The 26,489-nt window shown below is 32.9% G+C and overlaps 1 protein-coding gene across 1 annotated transcript in view; it reads right to left on the bottom strand.

Annotated features, from left to right (window-relative positions):
- Nucleotides 1-2,285: 2,285 nt before the first annotated feature.
- LOC129231031 (biogenesis of lysosome-related organelles complex 1 subunit 6-like) overlaps nucleotides 2,286-26,489 on the bottom strand; it is a 44,236-nt gene continuing 20,032 nt past the window's right edge. The window contains exons 4-7 of the mRNA XM_054865277.1: nucleotides 25,859-25,955; nucleotides 13,650-13,737; nucleotides 9,373-9,459; nucleotides 2,286-2,408 (exon numbers count right to left, since the gene is read on the bottom strand). Of these exons, the coding sequence (XP_054721252.1) occupies nucleotides 2,286-2,408; nucleotides 9,373-9,459; nucleotides 13,650-13,737; nucleotides 25,859-25,955 (395 nt within the window). The remainder of the gene's footprint in view (nucleotides 2,409-9,372; nucleotides 9,460-13,649; nucleotides 13,738-25,858; nucleotides 25,956-26,489) is intronic.

The following is a 26,489-nucleotide window of genomic DNA, read 5'->3' as shown; positions in this document are numbered from 1 at the left end:
ATTCTGATTTTGGGTCTTATATGGTATGGTTAAATTGTTACAATAAAAGAAAAGAGAGAGAAAAGAAAGACAATATGGTTTTAAATTGCTAGAATGTTATACGTTTCAGCAAAAGTGGCTAAAGTAAAAAATTTCATCATACATAAAAATTTAAAATGTTGGGTACTCAAAAAAAAAAAAAAAAAAAAAAAAAAATTTGAAATTGCATTATCCAATGTTGATCAAATTTAAACTATGAATACTAATATATACAGGTTGGTTTAAAAGAAACTTCCAATATATATAAATTCCTTGCAGCTTATCTAGTGAAGCAATGACACTAAAATTTCACATTTTCGAAGGTATGCACTAGAGATTGTGATGATTTTAAACCATGTAGCACTTGGCTACAATGAAAGAATTAATTTAAAAATTGCAACACCCACTGTATCCTTGTGCAAATTGATTAGCGTATTAAAAAACCATAAATTGAAAGCAATTGATACGTGACAAACATTACTTGTTCGCGCATTTTAGCTCCCCGTGACTGGAGAAAGTCTTTCTACACAGCTTATTAAAGTTTTTTTTCACAAGTAATTGCTTACATGTCATGTTCTGTGATTGGTGCTTCTACTACTGTCTAACTCTGAATTATGCAAAGTTAGTCAAAGATCATTCTCTCCAGTGTTGCCATTACTCCTTTATAATTTTCTTTGAAATTTTCTCACTAACCATGCGAATGAGTACTTCATTGTTTGAAATCATAATCTCTGGCGCATAGCTTCAAAATACCATGCATGAAATTTTAGTTTGATTGGCTTAGCAGGAAAAGTTTCTTCTGGGCCATCCCATATGATAACACAAACAAACATCTCTTTTTTCAATAACACACAGGCAATTTAAGAACATTTCATTATGAATCAACAGGCATAATTTACATTTCAAAACAACAATTTTATTTTTACATTCCTTTCAGCACAACAAAAAACTAGAAAGGATTTGTTTTGTTAAAAATTTTAAACCTTTGTTTAGTTTTTTATATAAAACATTAAAAGCTCAATAGTATTTCAAACTATAAGTTATTGTTAGGAATATCACTCAGTTTCTTGACAATTTTTCTGTTCAAAAAATTGTAATTTTTATAATTACAGCAGAGAACCAATTATCCGGGAAGTTCGGGACCATAGCTATCCCGGATATCTGGATTTCCCGGTTTTCTGGATTGCTAAAAAGAGCTCTTTGGCCGATTGTTTATAAAACTTAAATTACTATAGTAAATAGTAATACGTGTTAAAACAGTTCAGAAATGCTTATCAATATCGAAACATTAAAAACTACTAGTGAGATACTAATTTCAACACCAAAAACCTTAAGTTATTTAATAAGACTTGAGACCCTCACACTAATTTTGAAAAAGAGAGAAAAACACCAATTTTCGATGTTTTAAAATGAAAGAGAATGAAAGGAAGGGCAAGAAACAAGTTTTTAACGTAAATGTGCGATTCTTCTACTAGAGTGTATGAGAGAATTTGTTTTCATGAACGCATTTTTTTTTCTTCACTTTTTTTGTAAAGGTTTGGCGTTAGCGATTACTGATAACTATTGCTTTTGCCCATTAAGTTAATACAAATTGAAATTTAATTTATGAGTTCCTGCAGCCTTATTACAGTTTTGCGTTTAACGATTTCTAGATTCCACCATCAACTATCCGGAAAATTCGAGAATCGTGGCGTTTCGCGCGCTTTTGCAACGTTACTTCCAATTAAAGGCCATTCAATAAAATATTGCATTATAATGTGACAATATTCATTTCTTTAGTTTTCAGATGGAATAAAACACTAAAATTTCAGACTTACATGTGTACTTTTTAGTTCAAGAACATATTCCGGAAAATTTTCCCTGCGTTAAAGACAACCTTTTGAAGTTCATTTTTGTAAAAATTTTCCCCAGTTATAGATGAGTAATATGGTATTTATTAAGAAACCGCTCATTTTCTTTTAGGTATTTCAAAAAAAAAAAAAAATGCTTAGTTTTTCAAAAATTGCCAAAAATGCGTATTTTTAAAAAATGGCGGGAAATTCGGCAAAATGTTGCCGGTTTTCTGGTTTCCCGGTTTTTTGGTTCCCGGATATAAGGTTCTGCACTGTATTTAATTACAAGATTATTCATACAAAATGAAGAAATGTAATAAAAATGACAACAGAAGAGCTGATTGTACTTTATATGCAAGTGTACTGCTATTTAATTTCTTTCTTTCACATAATTAACTAGATTTAAATGTTTTCTACTCTTTTATTGGCCATCTTTCAACTTGGCTTTGTTGCTATTTTTGGAGCTAACTGTTTGTCTCGTTCTATTTCACGATCTCGAAGCAATTCTTTTTGCAAAGCTTCTTTCTGCTTCTGTTGCTGAAGCTTCATAGCTCGTTTCTAAAAATAGGAGGAAAGTCAATTAAAGATAAGGTAAATATTACTGAAGGAGTACATGTGTTTAATCTACTTTAACCATGCATATAAAAGTAAAGAGCACACACAGTGTATGAGAATAAGATCAGTAGAGCTAAGAAATTTTCCTTGGAGTTTTATATTCTTTTCATAAATAATTAAGATTATTTTGGTTGTTAACAAAAAAATTAAATACTTAAAATGCTATTAATCTCTCTGGATTGCTTAGTACATTTTGGATACAGTGGAGCATTCATTGTCCGACATTTCAGTTATGAAATATTTCCCTCTGATGTCAAAAACCCTTTTCAAACCAATTTTAGTAACAAAACAGTAATTTCTGTTATTGCAACATATCCGAAATCGGGTTTGTATATTAAACAGCTAAAATGATTGTATCATTATTTATAATCAAAAAATTAAACTACAAGTGTTTTATTTTAAACGTTATTTTAATTTCTGCTCATTTTTAGTTAACTCAAATTCATAATTTTTGTTCATGCATTTAAGAAATTAACTTGAAATTGCTCCCCTGATTATCCCATGATTTTTATTTTTTGGCAGCTCTCTGTTCCCAAGGTTGTTAAGAAATTGAGGTTCTACTGTATCAGTTATTTTGTTGAAATTGATAGATTACTTTATCCTGTGGTAGCACAAAAAGAATATGTATGGCTAACAAATATCACGTGTCTTTCCTTAAAACAAAGAAAATCTGCCTAACAGTCAAAACCAATATGTTGGACATATCTTCTTTTAGATTTTAGTTTTCCAGTTGTAATTTATTAATCATATGTCATCTTCCTTATCAAAACTTTTTTTAAATAAAACCATGCAGATATTACCCAGAAATCTTTAATACTTCACATACAAAACCCACTGTAACATAAAAAAAGTTCCATCTTAAAAGCCTAAAGGAGCAGTTAAAGGTGTTTAAAGAAAGTGGGTTAAAAATGTAAATAAATAATTTCTACAAAAAGGAATGTCATAATATTATGGTACTTATTTACTTAAAATGTATATAGATGAATGAATCATGGCTTTATTTTTAACAAAAGGAACTATAGCTTTCAGCAGTTATTTTAATGCAAATAATATGCATTCTATTTACACTAAGTTCTAGTACATTCTATTACTATTTCACTAATTTACATAAAAGTAAACAAAAGTACAAGAGCTAAGCTCCTGGTAGCACTCATGCAAATTAAGCCCTGGAAATGAGCAATTGCAAATTTTCCTACTGATTCAGTTATTGTAAGTTTAACACTGTGAAAGCCTGGTGAGAAAAAAAATGTATAGACTTTGAGTCGCTTTAACAAGCTAGATGTTAGCAAACCTTATGTGGCATGAAACTGCAGTCTCTGGATGTGACAACCGGGCTGCTGGTATAGTACATATACTTATGTTTATTTTACTCTTAATCAGTGGCATAGCTACAGTGTTTGCCGCCCGGGGCAGTTCCTCAATTTGCTGCCCTTTCCTTGTGAAATAGCTAATACACAAAACTGTCAAATGTGTTGAAATTAAAACTAGAAATTTAATTGAAGAAAAAATAAGACCTTATTGTTCTCTAAATACTTTCAAAAGAAAAAAAAAGGGGGGGGGATAAGGGCCCACACTTGGAAAAAATTGCTAAATTTAAGTCAAAAATCGAAATTTTAGTAAAGTTATTAGAAAGAGAGCGTTGGGTTTGCTCCCGATTTTTTTCAAAATTAGTCTCTTTTAGTGTTTTTTTGTTGACGTTAGGGGATTGGTGGGCAGCGAAAGGAAATTTTACGACATTTTTAAATGCAGCTTAGGCTACGTAGAAGAAGTCAAGGAAATCGGGCATGGTCGGATACTCTATGCGAAAATTTTAAGCACTGAAATATGCAATTTCAGGCTATCTTCGGCAACGCAATTGCATTCGTAGTCTTACGCAGTTGTAGGCGTTAGGGGAGAGAGAAGCGCTGAGGTTCCTAACTGAAATGTTTTTTAAATTGAAATCAATTTTAAGGGTATCTTTGGTGGTTTGGTTGAAAGGGGAAGGTTCGAGTTCTTTCCTTGGAAATTTTTCAGCACCGAAGTCTCAAAAACGGAATTCTAGGCTATCTTTGGTGACGTTGAGAAGTTCCCTAATGGCTTAAAAAATGTTGCGAAGCCAAGCAGTTCTCACCTGAAAAATGTCCGTAATTGACGTCCGACTTTAGACTTTGTTTTATAATGTTAGGAAGAAGAGGGGACAGAGAGAGGTTTCCCTCTAAAAATCATTCTTAAAGCTGAATATTATTTTAGACTATCTGTCAGAAGGAAGGGTTAGCGAACTCTCCTACTCACGCAAATTTTTAAGAAAAAAATATTTGGGCTACCTTTCGGACCTAAGAAAAAGGGGTGAAGTGTTCTTCCCTCGGAAATTTTTCAAAATTGAAGTTTTAAAAACGCAGTTTTAATCTTTGGAGACATTAAGTGAGAGGGGGAGGGCGACTAAGATATCTGTCTCGGAAAATTTCCAAAATTGAAGTCCTAAAAACGTATTATAGGCTATATTTGATCACTTTAGGAGATCAAGAACAGTCAGGGTTCAAATGCTGTTTTCACAAATTGATATTGAAGTATCGAAGCTTTAAAAAAGTAATTTTAAGCTAGATGTTGAGACTTTAGAAGAGAGGGTGGGAGTTTTCTCCTAAAAAGTTTTCAGAATTAATTGCCTAAATATATACTTTTTGGCTGTGTTTGCTACGTTAGAGGGAACGGTAGGGTTTGGCGTTCTGCCTAGAAATTTTTCAACATTCAGGTCTGAAAACGTATTTCTAAACTACCTTTGGTGATATCAAGAAAAGGGATAAGATATTAAAGCGCTCCCCTGGCCTAAAAACATTTTCGCACTGTTCGACTACAGATTGGGGGTGGGAGATTCTCCCAACCGGAATTATTTGAAACTGAATACTTTAAAACGTGCATTTTAGACTATATGTTTGGATAAGTTGAGGGTCCAACCCAAATGTTGAAAAATAAAATTCGCTTACCTTCCATAAGGCACAGATTAACATGTGATCTAAAATTGTCGGATAGATTATCAACTCTTAAAAGAGAGCGAACAGAAATCCCTTAAACATCGTTTGAAGAAGAGAACTCTTGTAAAGAGTGGGAAATCAAAGCAAACTCTGAAGCATATAAAGTGTGATGAGCAATAAATTGTTTCGTGTAACATTTTACACCTCCCCCTCTTTTTCTTACTCTTGTCACCATTTTCCTGAAGTAAAAAAAAAGGAAATTTTTGTTTCACAAGCAGGCTTTCAAAAAACTCTAAACTTAAAATCCTGTATTAGCTTTTTCTTAAAACAAAAATTGGAAAAGTTCATTGTTTTTGTCTTCCGGAAGTTAACCTCTACAATCTAAATAACAGATTTTTGAAAAAATGCAGTGAAAAAGAGAAAATAACTTTTCTGGGTCAGAATGGAATATTTAAGTATTACTTTAGTTTTCAATTATTCCAATAAAATGACACTGCAAACGAAGAAAAGAGCAGCTAAAGTTAGGTATGGAATTTCTTATTATTATCGAGCTTTCAATCATAAATTTGAGTGTTGAAACACGCATAATTTTCTAGGAAAGTTTGGTTTAAAATGACCTGAGCCGCTCTTTTCTTCGTTTGTGGTGTCACTTTCTAAAAAATAATTGAAAACTACAGGAATACTTAAACTGTCCATTATGCCCCAGAAAAGTTATTTTGTCCTTTTGAGTGTTTTAAGAAGAGATTTTCTTGCCTGCAGTAATAGATTAAAACCATAATTTCCTTATTTGGAAAATACATTTAATTTTTCCACACCAAAAGGGCCAATTTGCCACCCCTAGAAAAGTGCCGCCCGGGGCGGTCCGCCCCCCCTTAGCTACGCTACTGCTCTTAGTAGTATGCTTTGATGGTTTAAAGAAGTTCTTGTGTAAATAATTATCTATAGGTATTATAACAATTTTACTATGGGTCAATGGTTAAAAGAACCTCTTTCCAAGGGTACCATCAGAAAACACTAAAATTCCCTTAATTTGCTGAAGTCCAGTTCTTAAAAAGAAGAATTAATAACACTTCTACAAAAAAGCCTTAAAAGCATTGATCAGCTTGAAACTACTCAGGAACTATCTCAAGAAAGGCTAGTTGCTTTCACTGATGGTTCCTCACATAAATATCTCAGCTGAGGTGGTGCAGGAATCCTTTTCCATCTTCCAATGAGAGAAAATTCTAGCAAAGAGTTCTATAATAGGTTAGAGACTGAATCTGGCAACAGTTCCATGTTCTAGTAAGGGGAAAAATTAGAATGGCAGAATACAAAACATTGTATCGAGTTCGAGTTGACAAAAAGATTTTAATTCTGTTTTTCGCCTTTGTTTATGTTTTTAAAATGGTGAAACCTTGTTCATCATATGGTTGCACAAACAGAGAAACTGCACTCAATCAAAGTTTAAAAATTTTTAGATGAGTAATTTAGAAAAAAAACTTTATTCATGCTTGCGTTAGTGTTTACAAAAATGAATAATTTTGCATTTGATAAAAATATATTTCAATCTATAATCAAACTCGATAACAGATGGCTTGTGAAATATGTGCAATTAACTTTTTATTGGTAATGTGATTTAGTAAATCTGTCCGAAGTTTACTCAAAGACAACACAGTATTCTTGTTGGATACAACATACAGAAGTAATAAATAGTGCAATTAATTCGTTTCACGTTATTAAAATTGGAGGATAGTCTTACAGACTGTTTTGTTAAAAATAAATATGACATTGTAAATAAAAAGTGAAGCATAAAAGTTTTATTTATTTTTTCTTATGAAGCAGGGTTGAGTGATTTAAATCAGTTGATTTAAAAAAATCATTGATTCACAAAAATCATGATCTTTAGAGAGAAAATTTTTAGAAGTACAAAAGGCTGAGTTTGATGGACATGAAGTTCAAAGTATTTTTATTTGAAAAACAATGAACAAACAAGTATTAATTATAAGTAATCTTACTAAAAGAAACAAAAAAAAAAATCATAGTAGCAATTAACATTAAAAAAGAACTTGCAAAGTATATATATATATATATATATATATATATATGAAACAAGATTACCTTTCAATGAAATTAAAAATAATAAATTGGATATGTACCTATTAAGAGTTAAGCTTAGAGTGGTTCAAAAAAAAAAACTTTTTTTTAGCTTGAGTCCAGGACCTCCCCCCCCCCCTTTTATTTTTTAAAGAAGACTAACTAATAGTATTATGCTGTAAAAGTTTTAGTTTCTTACTCAAATTTTAAGAGTGTGCTCAATTTAACATTAGTCGTAGCATGGAAAATGTCATAAATTTAGAAACATTTAATTTCCCCAGCTGTGTTTTTGTAAATAAATTTTTTTGCAATGTATATGCATATTACTTTTGTATATTATAATATGTAGCATTGTTTTTTCAGTTCAATGTAATTTTTAACGCCCCTCCCCATACTTACAATGTTTGGGGGAGGGAGTTGAGCACCCTCTTTCAGTTGAAAGAAGTCAAAATTCTTCCCGTATATTACTATCCACAAATCTAAAAATATTGAGGGGTGTCCTGTTATCTAGAAGAAACTTTTTTTTACATGTATTTTTGAACCACCCTAGTTAAGCTATTTACTTATTCACTAAAAAATAAACACAATCCTCCTCAACTTACAGTAAGTCAAAACAGTAAATATATATATATATATATATATATATATATATATATATATATATATATATATATATATATATATATATATATATATATATATATATATATATAAGTGAAAAATATTGAAAAGACCACACCAAAAGCCCATAGATGCGCAACGCAGCAAAACTAAAAAGCCAAGTAAAAATAAAATTAAGCAAACAGAATTTCAAATATTAAACAAATTATATAAAATTAATGATGATAAAAAGGAAAATTGCAAACAGCTATTAAATAAGAAAAGATAAAGTATGAATCCAGAGTTCATCAGCCGTGGAGGATTCATTATTTATGGTCAAAAGACCAAAAATTTAACTATGAACTAAAAGAGAATGTTTAAGCTCCAGTACATGTAATACAGAGTAACATTGGGCAAAAGCACCATTTGCTAAACTAAAAACAATAAACTAGAGCTCAAACCTAAAACTAAAAGCAGGGGATTTCGCCACGACTAATTAGGAAAACAAGTTCCGATAATTAGCATTATATATATGCATTCGTTTTATATAAGAATTCTAAAAAAGTCTTCTTTTCAGTCCTTGATGAGTTTTATTGAAATATTTAACCGAAAAATAGAGAAAACATGGAATTGTCCACATGTTTGACCAGATGCAGTTGAGAAGTGACACTATTGAGCCTTAAAACTGGTCATCCTTAGTGGAAGCATTAGCTTTATCCAAAAAAAAGGGGGGGGGGGGACGAATGTGCTTTGTACAAGGTTGTTTTGGCAAAAGTGTATCATTATAGAAAACAATGTTCGCTTACGGAATAATTGGGAAGGAACATTATGGGGAAAAGCATAAAATTTGATAAATATTTGGATTGCTACTTCTGATTCTCTAGCATTTGGTGACTGTTACAAGCATTTGAAAATGCATTGACATCATAGGTTTTCAGTTGGGACCAATGCTATAGTTTGGGAGGGGGGGGGGGTATGGGGACGTCATCGCATAAAATATTTGGTTTTTTACTGTAAAAATAATGCAAATGTAATGTAAATTGGTTTCAAACCACTCTCTCTTTTGGTGAGTCCCCCAAGCCCCAAGGTGTCCCCCCCCCCCCCCCGCCCACAAACAGTTTTACCGACAACAGCATTGGTTAAGACCACTTAAAAGGTTCATTACGACGGGGAATTGTGATATCTCAGGTTTGATTGCATAACTTTTAAAATTTTCCATAGGAAAAACCAGACTGCACATTGCTCAACCATCATATAAACTGCATTTTTAATTAGGATTTACTCACCTTTAATTTTGCTGTTCTTTCATGAATAGCTAACATCTCTTTTCTTATTGAGAGAACTTTAGCATTGTAGTGCTTTATTCTAGAAAACTATTGAAAACAAATCAGTATATTTATCTTCATATTGATAAAAAAATAATAGATATGAATCATCTCTAATAATTAGGAAAACCAAACATAGATATTTTCAACATAATTTACTTCTTAATTAACAAGTTTGTTAAATGTTCAATAATTCAGATATTTTAACATTCTACACGTTAAGATAATCAAGCAATTTATTGTTTGCATGTTATAGATACAAAAAGTATGCAGATAATATTTATGCTTAGTTTTCAACATTCAGAATTAGAAAAAAGAGCAATATGTTTAGAAAAAGAAGGTTTACTAACTACAAAAAAATTATTGAATTAAAGAGCGTTAATTTAGGAACTGTATAAAGGAACACTGAAAATATTAACAACCACACTGTTATTAACTACAAGTAAATTATTGGAAAGAACAATTTGCAAGTTTTTAGAGTTTAGCCAATTTTTTTTTCAAAACCACTTGATGTTTCTCAGAGGAATGAAGAATTCTTGACCAACAATTTCTATCAAAATCAGAAATGGAATTTGAAACAGATTGAAGAAAACTATTAAGTTTAAGTTCAATAAATGATAGACATTTCCTAGTTTCCTGGATTGAAGCTCTAAGTAGAGCCAATTTAGAACAAAAGATTACTTTGTCAATTTTGACAGTGGTAAATTACATTTCAGGAGATAAATTTCAGAATAATTTTTTTTCTGTCCACAGTAAGGTGGTCTAAAATTGCGAAGGTGAAAATTTTTTCAGTCCTATCCTCCCATTTGGTTTCAATGCATTAGAAAAAAAGTGGAAGAAAATTTTATAACAATTTAAAGGTTGCTCAAAGCAGATAAAATTAACATCATTGTCAAATGTAAGAACATTGACAAAGGACCAAACCAATCACAAATATGATCTATGAATGGAAATTAATTGCACTATAAAATTGCTAATTTAAGAACACTGGTTCAACATTAGCCTAAAATATGTTCTGTAAATATACAAATGTTTTTTGCAACATGTTACGATTTATGCAATTCTGTGCGATTCTCAGAAAGTTGACAAAGTATTGTGCTTTGACCAAAGGAGCATCAATACTGGCAAAAGTAATACCACCTGTTTTACTGGTATAAAAAATGAAGAAATTATTAATTCAGGAATGTCAACCCTACATTATGGAATTTATTATTGATGCTGTTTTTAATAAATACATAGGGTGCTCTTCCATACCAAAAGTACTTCTCTAAATGATTGCAGGTTTGCTCGGAGTTCATTGATACGAGGAAAAGTGGCTGCTGTAAAGGACAATAGAATACAATTTCATAAAACGTTGCTTTATGACTTTTACTCGAGATTATTATTGAGAATTTCTTTAACAGATTTTAGTTGTTCTGCATAAAACCCAACCTGCGAAATCAGATTTACTGTACCTAGAGCTAAGCACTATACTCAATGGATGTTTAAAATCTTTTAATTTTTAAATATAAATATTTAACTACTAATTCATCATCACTTCACTTGAAAAAATTGGATTGCAAAAGATATGGTGTATTTGCTGTGCAATTGCAATATAAAAACATTGATAAAGAAGTAAACAAAATTGAATGGCTCTTTTTGACAATCAAGTGCCAAGCAAATGGCTAAAGTGGTTAAGGAAGTGAATGAAAAAAATTGCTGCACATTACCTGAGATTATGCCAAAAAATATCATGAAGTTTGAGAACTTGCTAACAGCATTTTTGAAAGTCACTTACATTCATGAAGCAATAAGCATTTCTTTCAAAATTATAAATTTTGTTCTCATGTTTTTGGCTTCTAAAAAATAATGTTTTTCATCCTAGCTTTCAAAACGTCCAAAAAATAGACAGCACACAAGAGAATTATTGCCTTAAAACTTGAAACAAAAGTTTGGAAAATTTGATGAGATATGAACAGAATTGATTTCTCACAGTGTCAGAGTTTCCGCTATGGGTAGATTTTTTGCAAAATGTGAAAGTATAATTTAAATTAAGAACATAAAGCAAAGCATTTTTGCTTTTTTGCTCAGATAAAAGAATAAACAAATAAAAAATAAAAAAAGAAGGTTGATCTGAGTGACTAAAAGCATTTTGCTGTTTTTTATTACACATTGTTTCAATGAATAGCATTCGAAAATGAAGGCGAAATTGCTTGATTGGTTGGACTGTAGTGCTGATAATCCGAATGGAACCAGTTTGAATCCGTGCCAATAAATCTGTTTAATGTTTGTATGTTTTTTTCTTCAGAGGCTCGCATAGGCAGGATTTTATTTGCCACAACCCGTTTTTTTTACATGCACAATTATTGCTTTTTCACGATTCACTCAGTCACTTTTAATGATATTTATGTTTGCATTGAAAATACGTACAACCAAAAAGTGTGTGATGATCACATTATCACAACGTTGTATTTAACGAGGTTTTGTTGCTGATTTCTTCAAATTACATGCCTTCTTTTGTGTGTTTACTTTAATCGGTTTACTTTTTAGGATTTTCTTTATAATGTTCTTTCTTTGAAATTTTTAAAGAGTGAAATGCCACATGAAACAATTTGAAGCACAGTGCGGAGTTCCGCATGGGACACTAGTATCAATTTAATAAAACAATGAACACACAGAACATTGATCAATGGTGAAACATTAACATCTGTATTCCATCCCTGCTATTTAAATTAAAAGAAAAACTAAAGTTATCAAATAATTGTTGAAATATATCTATTCAGATATTTCATGTTTTAGAGTTTTAAATTTATTTTTAGTAGAATTCATCAATTAGGTGAAAGCTACGAGAACCAACAGGGAACTTCAACAATAGTAAATGTTTTTTCTATTCTCAAAAAAAAAAAAAAAAAAAACACTTTTAATTAAAAAAAAATGGTGTTTCGCTTGTGGTGAAAAAGTTGATGAGGTTCCATTACTTATAAATCTAGAGGAAATATTACTATCCCTATTTAAAGGGATTGCTTTTATATAAATGAATATTAGAAATTATAATTTTTCCAACTGCAAATTTTCTGAAATTTGGATTTTGGGACCCAGGAATGAGCAAATAAGTCGGGGACAAAATGTTATCGTTAACAAAATATTATTGAGAAAATAACACTAGTAAACATCATACTTCACGGTGAGTCAGGATCACACATTAAGGGATAAATCTCCGAGCTGGGCTGGAGTCAAGTGCACAATCTTCTCCGGTGCAACACACCTTGTACACAGACCACTGTTGGTCTCCAAACCCAGCCATATGGAGGACCCCTCATGTGGCATAACCAGAGCTGCCAACTTTTGAAAATCCAAAATCGTAGCTGCAATTTGCGGCGGGGGGGGGGGGGGGGGAGCTGCTTCAGAAACAAACAGTGATGAATTACCAACAGTATAAAGAACAAAACAATGATACTTAATGAGTTGCAAATATGATACAGAAAATATTAATATGAAATAAAAGATTTTATACTGAATATTTAAGATGATAAATTCTTGACTATTAGCTCTACCTTTTGGCCAGTCGGCATGTCTTTTTGAAGTAATATGCTTGTGGCAATCATCACAACCACGTTTAACTGAAAAATCGCTATTGCAAATAGTACATCTTGCTTAACCCGTCTTTGAAGATGAAATAAGGAATGGTCAAATGCTTTTATATTCTTCAAGATATTTTTGGCAGTTTTTCGGTTTTTTTGCTGAAGAACCCATAAACTGCATGAAAACTAAACCAGCAGCACATGTGTAGAAGTTTGATTTTCTGAACTAACCGGTTTAGTTTTTGTGCAGTCAATGTTTTTTTTTTTTTTTTTGCGTTCTTGGGGTTATAAATTTTAAAAAAAAAGAAGAAAAAAACAAAAAATTGTAATTTTTGGACCCATTTTTGTAGTGCCGTAGTTAAAAGCTGTAATTTGTAGAAACTACCATTTTTTGGTAGCAGTTGGCAGCTCTGGGTATAACCTAAGGTTATAGGCTATGAAGTGCAGAAAAGAACCTCCTCTTTTGTCCACTTAGATATGCATAGAGAGACATGTTATAATATACGTGATCCACAGAGATGTGCATAATTCTATTAAAACTCATTTCAATAAAGATCATCATCTGCATTGTAAAGAATTCACAAAATGAATTTTATCTGCAGTCTGTTATACATTTATTTATCCTCACACATAATGGATAATAATCTCCAATAATTTAGGTAAAAATGACTTTTTTACCATGTCTGTCAAGTGATGCAATTTCAAGACCTCTGAAAACTTCACATTTTCTTGTTGGAGTGTTTCTATAACAATATTTTGGTTTTTCCTAAAAAAAGAAAGAATTAATAAGCTTATTTTTTAACATCTAAACACCAAAAAGGTATCTCACTAACATGTAGCAATGGTTTGAACTTGTAAAATAATAAATACAAACATTTGCACCTAGCAATAACTATTCTGGACACCAATTGTTTTGTAGGTACAGTGATGGCTAAAATTATAAGGACAATAGAAAAATCTCCAAATCTTGGCAGCATTTGGTCGGAAAGTAATGCAACTTTTATGACTAGAAACTAATGGCAAAAGAAACTTTTTTTATTACTTTTATTGGAAATACACAGGAATTTCCTATTCATAGAATGAAGTTTGAATTTAGACATCCCTGCTATATGGACAAAATTATAAGGACAATTAGATTTGTGCGGTGATGTAAAATACCCGGATATTTATTTTTGAGGGCAAATACCCATATCATCAAGTACTCAAAATGGGTATTTACCTAGATATTTATTTTCAAGTGAACTCTATTCACGCAAAATATTCACATTTGTGCATAATGATATTGCAATATATGTATCTAGTATACTGAATGTAAGAACAGTTTAACATTTGTGTGTTTGAATCCTTTTTACACATTTTTAATTTCATAGATGTAAAACAGCAAATCAGGAAGCACAAATTTTATACAACATCATGCAGCTTTCATGCAATACTTGATTAAGTCTTGACTTAGTTTAAATGTACTGCAGGGAATTATAGACCCGTAAGTCTGACTTCAGTGGTTTGTAAGATTTTTGAAACTTTGATCAAAATTAAGATTATGAATTTCTTAGAGACAACCATCTGTTGACTAGTTTGCAGTATAGTTTTAAAAAAGATAAATCATGTGCTGCTAATTTATTGCATTTCTATGACAAGGTTACCTTGGCTTTAGATAATAAAAAGTGTGTGGATGTTGTTTATATTGATTTTCAAAAAGCTTTTGCTAAGGTGCCACATGTTGCTCTTCTCAGCAAACTAGCTGATGTAGGAATAGGAGAAAAAACTTTACTTTGGGTTAAGAATTGGCTGACTAGAAGGAAACAAAGAGTAGTTGTAAGGGGAAATCATTCTAAATGGAGTAATGTTTTAAGCGGGGTTCCTCAGGGATCAGTTTTAGGGCTTCTTTTGCTTATTATTTTTATGAATGACACTGATGAAAATATTTCTGGAAACATGAATTGTTTTACTGATGATGTAAAAGTTATGGGGATTGTAGGAAATGAGGAACAAGTAAAACAGCTTTAATAGGATTTAGAACATACTACTAAGTGGGCGGATAAGTGGGGTATGTCAGTTAATGTAAGGATATGTCAAGTGCTACACTTAAGGCATGAAAATAAGTGTACGAGTTATTATTTGCAGGATTCGGTCATTAGTCAGGCAGAATACGTTATTGATCTGGGTATTTTAAAAAATCAGGATTTCAAGTTTAGTCAACAGTACAGCATTTCAAGTATCAAAGCCAATAGAATGCTTGGGTTCATCATTACATCTATTTCAAATAAATTTAAGACGTTTTTTCCGCCTTTATATAGGAGGTTAGTGAGACCTCATTTGGTGTGTGCTGTTCAGTTTTGCTCTCCTTTTCCTTCTCAGGAAAGATATTTATACAAATACAAATACAAAAGTGTCGACCAGCAACAGGCTCTGGGCCTAGCTAGACTGGTCCTAGTCAATTTACAATGCCCAGTGAAGATCAATGGCCCTCTTAAAACTATCTACTCCCTTGCTCATCACCACCTCTTCCGGTAAACTGTTCCAAGGTTCCACTACCCTGCTAAAATAATAATTTTTCCTAACATCCATGTTAGCCTGAGATTTAAATAGCTTAAAGCAATGACCCCTTGTCCTGTTTTCAGTGCTAAACTTCAGCCCCGTAACATCTTTCATTTTAATAAATTTAAACACTGAATCATGTCCCCTCGGTCTCTTCTTTGCTCAAGACTGTACATTTTTAGCCTTCTAAGCCTGGAATCATAGTCTAAGTGAGAAAGTTCATTTATTAGCCTTGTAGCTCGCCTTTGAACCCTTTCCAATACATTAATGTCTTTCTTAAGATAAGGAGACCAAAACTGAACAGCATACTCCAAATGAGGTCTTACCAAACTTCTATATAAGGGCAGAAGAACTTCTTTAGATTTGTTTGAAATAGATCTATTGATAAACCCAAGCATCTTATTGGCCTTGTTACTAGCAATGCTGCACTGTTGGCTAAACTTTAAATCCTGACTTATAAAGACCCCCAGATCAGTAACTTTGTCTGCCTGACTAATGACTGAACCTTGCAAATAATAACTTGTACACTTATTTCCATGCCCTAAATGTAGCACTTGACATTTCCCAACATTAACAGCCATACCCCATTTATCAGCCCACTCCGTAATATGATCTAGATCCTCTTGCAGCTGTTTTACTTGTTCTTCATTTTCTACAGTCCCCATAACTTTGACATCATCAGCAAAACAATTCATGTTCCCAGAAATATTTTTGTGAATATCGTTCATAAAAACAATGAACAAAACAGGCCCTAACACTGATCCTTGAGGAACCCCTCTTAAAACCTCACTCCAATTAGACTAATTTCCCCTTACAACTACCCTTTGTTTCCTTCCGGTCAGCCAGTTTTTTACCCAAATGAAAGTTTTCCCTCCTATTCCTATATCAGCTAATTTGCTGAGAAGAGCAACATGCGTGACCTTATCGAAAGCTTTTTGAAAATCAATGTAAACAACATCTACAGGCTTCTTATCGTCCAAAGCCATGGTAACTTTGTCATAGAATTGTAATAAATTAGTTGCACAAGATTTACCTTTCCTGAAACCGTACTGAAAACTAGTCAATAGATTATTAGTCTCTAGAAAATTTACTATCTTAATTTTTATCAATGTTTCAAAAATTTTGCAAACCACCGAAGTTAGACTCACAGGTCTATAATTTCCCGCACTCCCTTTAGACCCTTTCTTGAAGAGCGGTGTAGTGTTAGCCAGCTTCCAGTCCTCTGGCACTGTCCCCGAGTTATAAGAAGCATTGAAAATATTTACGATTACATCTGCTAATTCCTCCGCACATTCAACTAAAATTTTTGGATGAATATTATTAGGTCCCGGAGCCTTAGTCTCTTTAATTTTTTTCAAATGAAGTAAAACGTCATCCCTGGAAAATACAAAGTCCTCAAGCTGTACTATAGCTTGTGTCTTGTTGGTGTCAACTGTTGAGATACAGTTGTCGTTAAAAACACTCGAAAAAAAGTTATTAAGAACATTAGCAATATCACTATCGTCCTGAATTAAAATTCCGTGCTCATCAACCAGTGGCCCAATATGACTATTTCGAACTTTCCCCGAATTAGCGTATGCAAAAAACCTCTTGGGATTCCTGTTTATGTTATCTGCCAGTCTTTGCTCCAACTCTCTTTTCTGAATCCGTACCAAATACTTAAATTTACGCCTTGCCTTACAATACTGGAGCCTATCTGCACTGTGACCAGTTTCTCTAAACCTATGAAAAGCAGCTTGCTTGTAATTTAGAGCGTCTTTAGTTTCCCTGGAGAACCACATTGGCCAAATTTTAGTGTTGACACCCTTTCTCCTAAAAGGAACATGATCCCTAACCGTATTTGCTAGCTTTTCCTTAAACTCTGCCCACTGAAGATTCACATCGCTATTGTCCAATCCAGAAGAAAAAACTGCTTTCAAACTCTGCCTAAGTGCCACAAAATCAGTGTTATGTATTGGATAGGGTTCAAAGAAAGGTTACTAGACTAGTAAGGGGACTTTCAGATTTAGACTATGATACCAGACTTAATAGTCTTAATATGTATATCCTGGAGCAAAGGAGAGTCAAAGGGGACACTGCAGTTGTTTAAATTTATCAAAATGAAAGATATTAATGGGTTAAATTTTTGCATGGAAAGCAGGACGAGGGGTTTTTTGTTTTGAGCTATTCAAATCTCAGGCTAACCTGGAAATTAGGAAAAGTTACTTCTTTAGTAGGGTTGTGGGTGCTTGGAACAGCTTACCGGAAGAGGCAGTAATAAGCAAGGGGGTGGATAGCTTTAAGAGAGCCATTGATCTTCATTGAGGACTAATAAACTGACTAGGACCAGGCTAGCTGGGCCCAGAGCTTGTTGCTGGTCGTCACATTTGTATTAAATATTTACCCTTTTTTAGTAATAACTGCCAACTTTAAAAATAAGAAAAATTGTGATCAATTCAAAAGGAAAGTATTAAGTTTGGCTTTTAATTGTGGAAGGAAGAAAATTGATAGTGGAAGTCAGAATCAATGATAGCAAAAATTGAAGAGGAATTGCAACATTATTTCAAAAATCCTTAAAACCATTGCAGGAACAACCCTGCTTGAAAATTTTGAACATTAAAAAAAAATCAAAATTAATTTGAATTCTGAAATTTTGAATTCAAATCATGTTTTTTCGCAATCACGAGTTGCGACAGGACCCTACTCATTGGTTACTACCCTATTCATTTGTTTCTAGAAACGGTTCCTGCCCCTCTTCTTGGGCGGTTACGTGTGTGCAGTTGTGTATGCGTAGGCTTGTGTGTGTGTGTGAGTAGACCTGTGTGTATGCACGTTGGCATGTGTGTATGTGTGTATAAGCATGTATGTGTCTGGGACATGGACGCCACTGACCAGGAGCAGCAGCTACCGGCAGGAGTCACACCTGCAGAGGGCGGTGGGGTTGAAAAAGGAACCGGACATCAAGGACAGTCAAATGAAAACAACTAGCAATCGTGATTGCTCAAAAAAAATTAATTTGAATTTTGTCATCTTGAATTCAAATTATGTTTTTCGCAATCATGAGTGTGTGTGTATGTAGGCGTGTGGGTTTGTGTGTGGGGGGATGTATATTTGTGTGTGTGTGTATGCATGTGTGTTTGTGTCTGTGTGCAGGCATGAGTGTTGGTAGTTGTGTGTATGAGTGTTTGTGTGCGTGGGGGCGGGGTATGTGTATGTGTGAGAAGGCATATGTGTTTGTGTCCAGGCATGAATGTGTGGGTAGTTGTGTGTGTGTGTATGTGTAGATGTCTGTATGTGTGTGTAGGTGTATGTGTTTGTAGTTGTGTATGTACGCACGTGTGTGTAGCATATGGATGCAACCTGGAGACGGTTTTCGCTATAGGAGCAGCATCGTGAGGAGCCGGTCGACGGTGATGCTGCAGAGGGTGCTGGCGGAAAAATAAAATGATGGCACATCAAAACAGTCAAATGAAAGCAATAAGCAATCGAGATTGCTCAAAAAGAAAAAAACAAGAAGTAAATAATGTAAAGGAAAGAAAGATTGCTCTGAACTTGAAATGAATCTTTCTAAAAGTAATAAAAACATGTTACAAGTTTTTGCTCACTTTAAAAGAAAACTATGGATTCATTCAAGCATTTCAGAGTCAGACTGGTTTTGAAATGTCATCTGAATTGAACAAGTTATCTATTTTTAGGCTAAGAAATTCTTCAATTATAAGTAATTGCTCTTTTTTTTATGTAACAGCTCTTTTATTTATTTCCAGTTCTTATTCCTTTTGTTTTGCCGCATCTTTTGTGATTTAGCTGCTTCCATTTATAGGACAGATATTTGAGCTTAGCCACTCTGTCAGACTTTTTAAAACTTTTTTTTTATTGTGAATCTATCTGAATATGCTGAAAGGTCTTTCTTCTACAGTAGATGTAACTGATGCATTTAAAATGTGCTAAGCTACTTTAACACTTGTTCCTCACAACTTCGCCACTATACTAGTATACTCATGCTCTCTTAATTTTCCTATAATCTTGTGATGAACAATCCTATAATGTCTTCAGCTCAACACTGTCCAATTTCAAGTGCTTCTGTCAGTTGAATTGTTTCAGACTATTTCCTTGCATCATTGGATTTAAAATCTACAAGGTGAATTGAGCCACCAACTTTTTTTTAAAACTGCACGCAAGTTGATTCACAATTTATTTTTTAACAATTTTTTCAATAAAAAAATAGTATAAACTGTATGCTACATATCGTCTTCTCAGAGCAATACTAAGACATCTAATCCCAGAAATAACACTAAGTTATCCTACTGTTACTCAGAGGCAACAATATGTATACATATATTTTACACATTTTATTTTGCTTTTTGATAAACATTTATCCTTTATTCACCTTTTACTTTTTTTCTAAAATACCCAATTTTTGGGTAGATATCGCCGCCTAGGGTAATACCCAAAAAATATTTACCTACCGAGTATTTACCTGATCCACATCACTGGATTTGTGAGTTCTAAAAAGCAAAACATGCTTTTTTTTGCTCTTTTCTTTGCACTACATAATTATATAAATGCTTAATAAGCTATTGGGGATGTCACATTCTATTTTTAGTCATGCTGTTGGGTACTAAACTTAAAGAATTTGAGAGAAGAAAGTGGTTGTTAGAAAAACTTCACGACTTACTCTACAACAAACAGCAACAAATCTGAACAGATAGTGATTTGTTGTTTAGAGCTTTTTCAAAAATACTGGCAAATAAGGACCACAAAGACTAACAGGAAGGAAATCTTCTGTTTCAGTATGTGTGAAACACAATAATAATACAAGCTAGCTCCGAAAAACAAAGATAAAATGATATGTGATGGAAATTGAAATTACGATGCAGTTCTTGAACTGTTCGAATTTCTTTGCGAAAAGAGAAAAAGTTTCATGATGTGAAACTAACATCCATCATGGACATGTATAAAAAGCTCATGAGAAATCAATGGCTTAGCGTACCAAAAATGCATTTTTGTGGGTAAAATATGGCATAGTGTAATCTTTTCTGATTAGAAAAAATTTAATTAGGATGGACTAGATGGTTCTGTTACTTCTGGTGCAATCTCTGTGAAAGAAAAAAATTCTCAAAGCATACATTTGGAGGCAGCTCAGTAATGGTATGAGGAAATTTGCACAGATGGAAACTATACCTAATTTTTTGTGCAGGGCAGAATGAATTCTAAGAGTAGTGTTGATGTACTGAGCAATAAATTTTTTGACCAGAAACACATTTTGTTTTTAAACAATTTGTTCCAGCAGGATAATGCCTAATGACATGTTACTCCAACATAAATATCATTGCTTGATGCTTATTTCCTGAAATTACTGTACTGGCCAGTCAAAAAGCTTCATCTTACAAGGAGAGGTTACGGTCTCGGAAATTCAGATCGGGATGAGATTTGGCAGATTAGTAGTATCCCTTAAGGGTACTCTGAGGGTAAAGTAATAAAGCGCACTAGCCATAAAATTCCGAGAAAACAGCCTTTAAAGATTTACGCGCAACTTATAAACTAGTAGAGATTGTTTGTAAACAAGCGCTCGGTGGTCATGTGGGCAGGGCGCTGGGGTTCCATGCGGCCGATCCGGGTTCAAATCCACTGCAAGTTTTTTTTTTGTTCATTTATAAAGTGACTATTACCGCTTTTTACAGTTTGAATTGAAAGTAATACTCAATTTAAAAAATATGATGTATTTTTAATGTGTCATAGTACATTAAAACTCTATTTACTATTCTCACAAACAAGTGATTACACATATTTAAATATTATAAACTTTGACGAAGTAAATGATTTTTGCAATAAATACATAATCAGTTTTTTTGTGGATGAGTAAGAATGTTGTTTTATTGCATATAAGCAGGTAGTCAAATTTTAAAAACCCTAACCGTACTTATCGAGCAATGGTTTTGCTCCTTAATTGTGTTATTTGTAAATTTATCGTCTGCTGGGGTATTTTAAATTGAATATTCAACTCTTTATTTTCCATCTATTATCGTCTGCAATGTTCATATTTGTTTTCATCATTAAATTTATTTATCGTCTGGGCTGTATATTAGACTGGAACATTCTATACCGTGAAAAAGGATTTCAGTTTTTAAAATATTGTTAATCGAAATGGTCGGTTATTGAAGTAACCCTGAAACAAATAAAATCTGTTGGCAAAATGGATCAAAATTCATTGCACAGTGAACTGTTGAAGCAGAGATTAAAAGATGCGGTCGTTTATTACGAGAGCTTGCTTACTGAAAATCATTTGATTGCATCAGAACCATCAAGTTCAATTTCTAGTGAAGCAATGTTAATGGGCGAAGAAATTTATGAACATACTATGGATATGCTGGTTGAAAAATTATTTGTAACTGATGACGAACTTGCTCATGAAAATGACAACTGTGAGGAGGAACCTTTTGAGCAAGTCGAAATTCAAAGCTCATCAGCTGAATACGAACCAGAAAAGAAAAAAAGAAGAGAGGTAGAGCATCTTCCTTTGGATTACAAAATTAAAGTTGTGAACATAGCAACGGCTCACCCCACATGAAATCTACAAACATTACAAAAGAAAGGATGCAGTCGGTTAAAAAAAATGAATATTTATCGCAATGGGAGAAAGAAATAAAAAACGGAGGAAATCTATTCGATAAATATGATGTAATCCATTCTTGGACATATGATCGTTTTCTAGAAGCTCGAGAGAATTATCAACAAGTTACTACTCGGAACTTGCAACAGTGGGCTTTAGCAGCAGCACGACAGTTTACAGATTTTGAATTTAAAGCATCTGACAGTTGGGTAAAAAAATTCAAAAGGAAGTATGCCATTCGTCAACGAAAAGTCACAAAATTTGTTTCAAGAAGAGAAACTGCGACGATCGAAGAAACTTTGGCTTCTGCAAGACACCTTTGTAATCCAGACGTTCAAGTTGATACCGAATTTCAAAAACGGTTATGTTATCAATACTGACCAAACAGGTAAGTAATTAAAAACTTATTTTACGATCTTCAGACCAAGGGCGGATCCAGCTTCTGGTTTAGGAGGAGGTCATTTTTGGAAAGGGAGGGGTAAAAGGGTAATTTTTGTGTGAAATGGGCAATTTTTTTTTCGAAATATGTCAAAAAATGCAATTTTATTCTATATTTGGTCATTTAAAAGATGGATCATGACCCCCCCCCCCCCCCCACGACCCTCTCTCTGGATCCGCGCCTGATTTTGACAAAATATTTTAATTCCCATTTCCTTTTTCCAAGATGTCAGTATCAGTCGGTGTACAACAGGACTTTGGCTCAAAAGGGAAGTAAAACTATTTTCGTCAAAAGGCACGACATGAATAGAGTAACGCATTCATACACCGCTCAATATTCTCTTACCCTGTCTGGAAAAGTTCTGCCCCTTGTATTTGTTTGTTTACAAGAGGCAACTGGTATTTTTGGCCCCCGAATGCAAAAAACAATTGATGAATACTCGCAAAAATATAAAAATGTCATAATAACATCTTCGAAATCAGGAAAGCTAACGACAGGACTATACATCGAATTTTTGAACCGTTGTTTGAAGTTTTATGTGGGAAAAGAAGACTTTCTATTGATTATCGACTCTTGGGGAGGACAAACGAAACCTGAACTATACGACCAAATTTTCCAGGATGATGAAAAATCTCCAACTTGTACAGTTAAAGTGATTCCACCAAAATGTACTCCACTTGTTCAACCTTGCGACGTCTATTTTTATAGACAGGTAAAAAATTTAATAAAACATATACAAAATTGCACGTATCTTGTTGAAAATAATAGAGAAATAAATACCCGTGAAGACTGCATAAAAATACAATCAATTGTCCATCATCAACTGTCATCGCCAATTTTTGATAAATATGCCTGGTATACTTCTAAACTTTCTGACAAAAGAGAAATTTTCCTGAATGTAAATGAAGTATGTTTTCCAACGACTCTTTCACAAAAAAGTTGCTCTTGTAAGCAATCTTCCTTTATAAATTGTGGGAGATGTCAAAACAGTTTTTGTTTTCCATGTTTTTATGATAAATATCATTCTGGAGTATGTATATAAATAACAACTATATTGCTAAAAATCATCTGTAAATTAAGCTCTACAGTAATTTTGTAGCCGTTGTAATTCAAATTTTAACTTGTATCGATTTAATTTATCTCCATTTTCTCTATTAAAGTGCTTTACGTGTTTAAAAATTTCACATTATCTTCAACTCAAATTGCACAAAGCTGTAACAGTCACTTTATAAATAAACAAAAAAGAAATTAGCAGTGGATTTGAACCCGGATTGGTCGCATGGAACCCCAGAGCGCTGCCCACATGACCACTGGGCGCTTGTTTACAAACAATCGCTACTAGTTTATAAGTTGCGCGTAAATCTTTAAAGGCTGTTTTCTCGGAATTTTATGGCTAGTGCGCTTTATTACTTTACCCTGAGAGTACCCTTAAGAGATACTACTAATCTGCCAAATCTCATCCCGATCTGAATTTCCAAGACCATAACCTCTCCTTGTTACTTGAATAGAAACTTTGTGAGGCATTGTGGCTCCTAAAGTATGAAAAAATGGAATCCAATATCTAAACAAGGAAGAACTTATTTTCTTCATCGAAAACGTTCGGATAAAAATTTCCAAGAACGTTTTCTATTTTCAATGACATCAAGAGTGATAAAAGTAGTTTAAAAACGTGTACATTACTGATTGCTAGGGTTTTTCAGGGAAAAACGCTCCTAACCCTTATAATTTTGTCCAGTTTTAACAATGACACATTTCTTTTTGTTATTCACAGCAAAACATTTATGTTTTGTATTTTCAAATGTTCTGCTTTCCACAATAATTTCTAGCAAAAAAGGCATTTTCATTTTGTGTATAAATTTCACTGAATTATTTCAGTAATATTTTTTTCTTTGCAATTTTCTGCTGTCCTCATAATTCTGACAACCACTGTACAAATGTAACTTGTAAAATATGAACAATCTTAAAATGCAATCTATCATAAAGCAGTATGCCATTTTGTTGTATATAGTAATAGGTAGTGCGGGTGCTACAATGAGTGCTTGTGTCACGTTTCACACACCTAGGGAACAACTGCTCAGTTGCAGCTGTGCAAGTCAAATCCAGAGAAAGTTACCCACAGCAATTCAAAACAAAAGATATGACATTATGACAGAGAATTTTGCTATTCCATGACAATGCAAGGCATCAACCACAGCATAGACCTAAGCTTTATTGAACCCTTTTGGCCGGGAAGTTACAGATCTTTTCAACAACCTAGACCATGCCCATGACCATACTAAAGAAGTAATTTTTTCTATTTTCCAGGTTAGCCCAATTTGAATAGCTTAAAACAAAAGAACCCTCGTCTTGGTTTCCATGAAAAAATGTAACCCATTAACATCTTTCATTTTGAGTGATTTTTCAACATTTCTGATATTTCAAACATATCTCAGTGATAACAAAAAAAAAAAAAAAAATACCACCAGATTCCCCAGAAAAATTATTTTTTCCTGCTTTTTCAGGTTTCTATCCATTTTCATAAGCAAGAGAAAACTGATGAGGGTACAAACTAAATTTTCTATTACTTTTCTGTCGTTACCTCTCTATTGGTTTTCTATAATGGAAGGTTCTTTCATTTTTTTTTCTTGGTGTCGAGTTTTACAATTTGCTGGTTGGTGTAGGCATTTTAAACATTCAAAAGATAGGGGAGAAATTAACCAATAAGAAAACTGGTTGTAAATGGATGTGGTTGCTCATTGAACATACCTGTACACCGTAGTTATTCAAAGCTGATTAATGCTTTTAAGTTGAACCTTAGATGCATATAACAATGAACCATTCATAAGAGATTTAAAAAACAGCGAAATGCGAAGATATTAGAAGATAAAATAAAAGGCATTTACAAAAGGAGGGCACAGGATACATATGTCTTATCAGCTGTTTCAAATGACTTTATGGAACAGATCTGATTAAAAATAACTTAGGTTTTCATTGTATTTTCAGTCATAATTTCACTCCTATTAAGGTGGACCAATGGGACAAATGTACCATTAAATCCTTCCTCACCACTGAAATAATGCACTCAGAAAAAATATTGGTAGTAGACAGGTCAAACCCTATAGACTTATGACAAACTAGAATCAAGTCTGCTACCTTTAAAGTTAAAATAAACTTTGCTTAGTTGAACAAAATGAATTTCTTTTATTTATTAATTTATTTTTGTTAATAGCAATATTAGTTTTTTTTTTGTGAAACTATATAAGTATGCACTCAAATAATGAGAAAAATTTTATATTATATATTTTACAACACAGTTTTTAAAAAAACATCAATGCAACATACGTCAATTCTTGTAAACTGGAAGCTGCCTTCTGAATATCATCAATATAGATTGATAAAAATCCATCAGCTAATTTCTGAAGAACTTGGGATGACACTACTAAATGAGAAAAAAAAATAAATATACTAATAACTTTATTTCAATCAAAGCATATTTTAGAAGCAGAATCTGTTCAGTCTTTCCCCTTAGTATAACAAAGCATGCTAGAAAAGCTTCCTTTCTTTGCAGACTTGGAACTAATTCCATTATTTTCAACCAGACTGTTTTAAGTGGGGTTCCTCAAGAATCAGTTTTATGTCCTCTTTTGTTTGTTTTTATGAATAATATTTATGAAAATATTTCTCTAAACATGAACTGTTTTGTTGATGATCTCAAAATTATGAGGATTGCAGGAAATGAAGAATAAATAAAACAGCTGTAAGAGAATTACCATTATATTACAAAATGGGTAATAATGACATGGGCTAGCCAGTGCGGCAGTTAATATTGGGAACTGTCAAGCACTACTTTGGGGTCAAGAAAATAAGCCTACAAGTTATTATTAATTGGGTTCAGTTATTATTCAGGCAGAAAACGAACTGCAGCAGAAACCTCAAGCAACAAAGTCTATAGAATGCTTGGGTTTATCAATAG

This window comes from Uloborus diversus, chromosome 10, assembly GCF_026930045.1.
Source record: "Uloborus diversus isolate 005 chromosome 10, Udiv.v.3.1, whole genome shotgun sequence".
In the NCBI taxonomy this organism is placed as follows: domain Eukaryota; kingdom Metazoa; phylum Arthropoda; class Arachnida; order Araneae; family Uloboridae; genus Uloborus; species Uloborus diversus.
The sequence above is the reverse complement of the archived record's forward strand: the minus strand, read 5'-3'. Positions and strand labels throughout refer to the sequence as shown.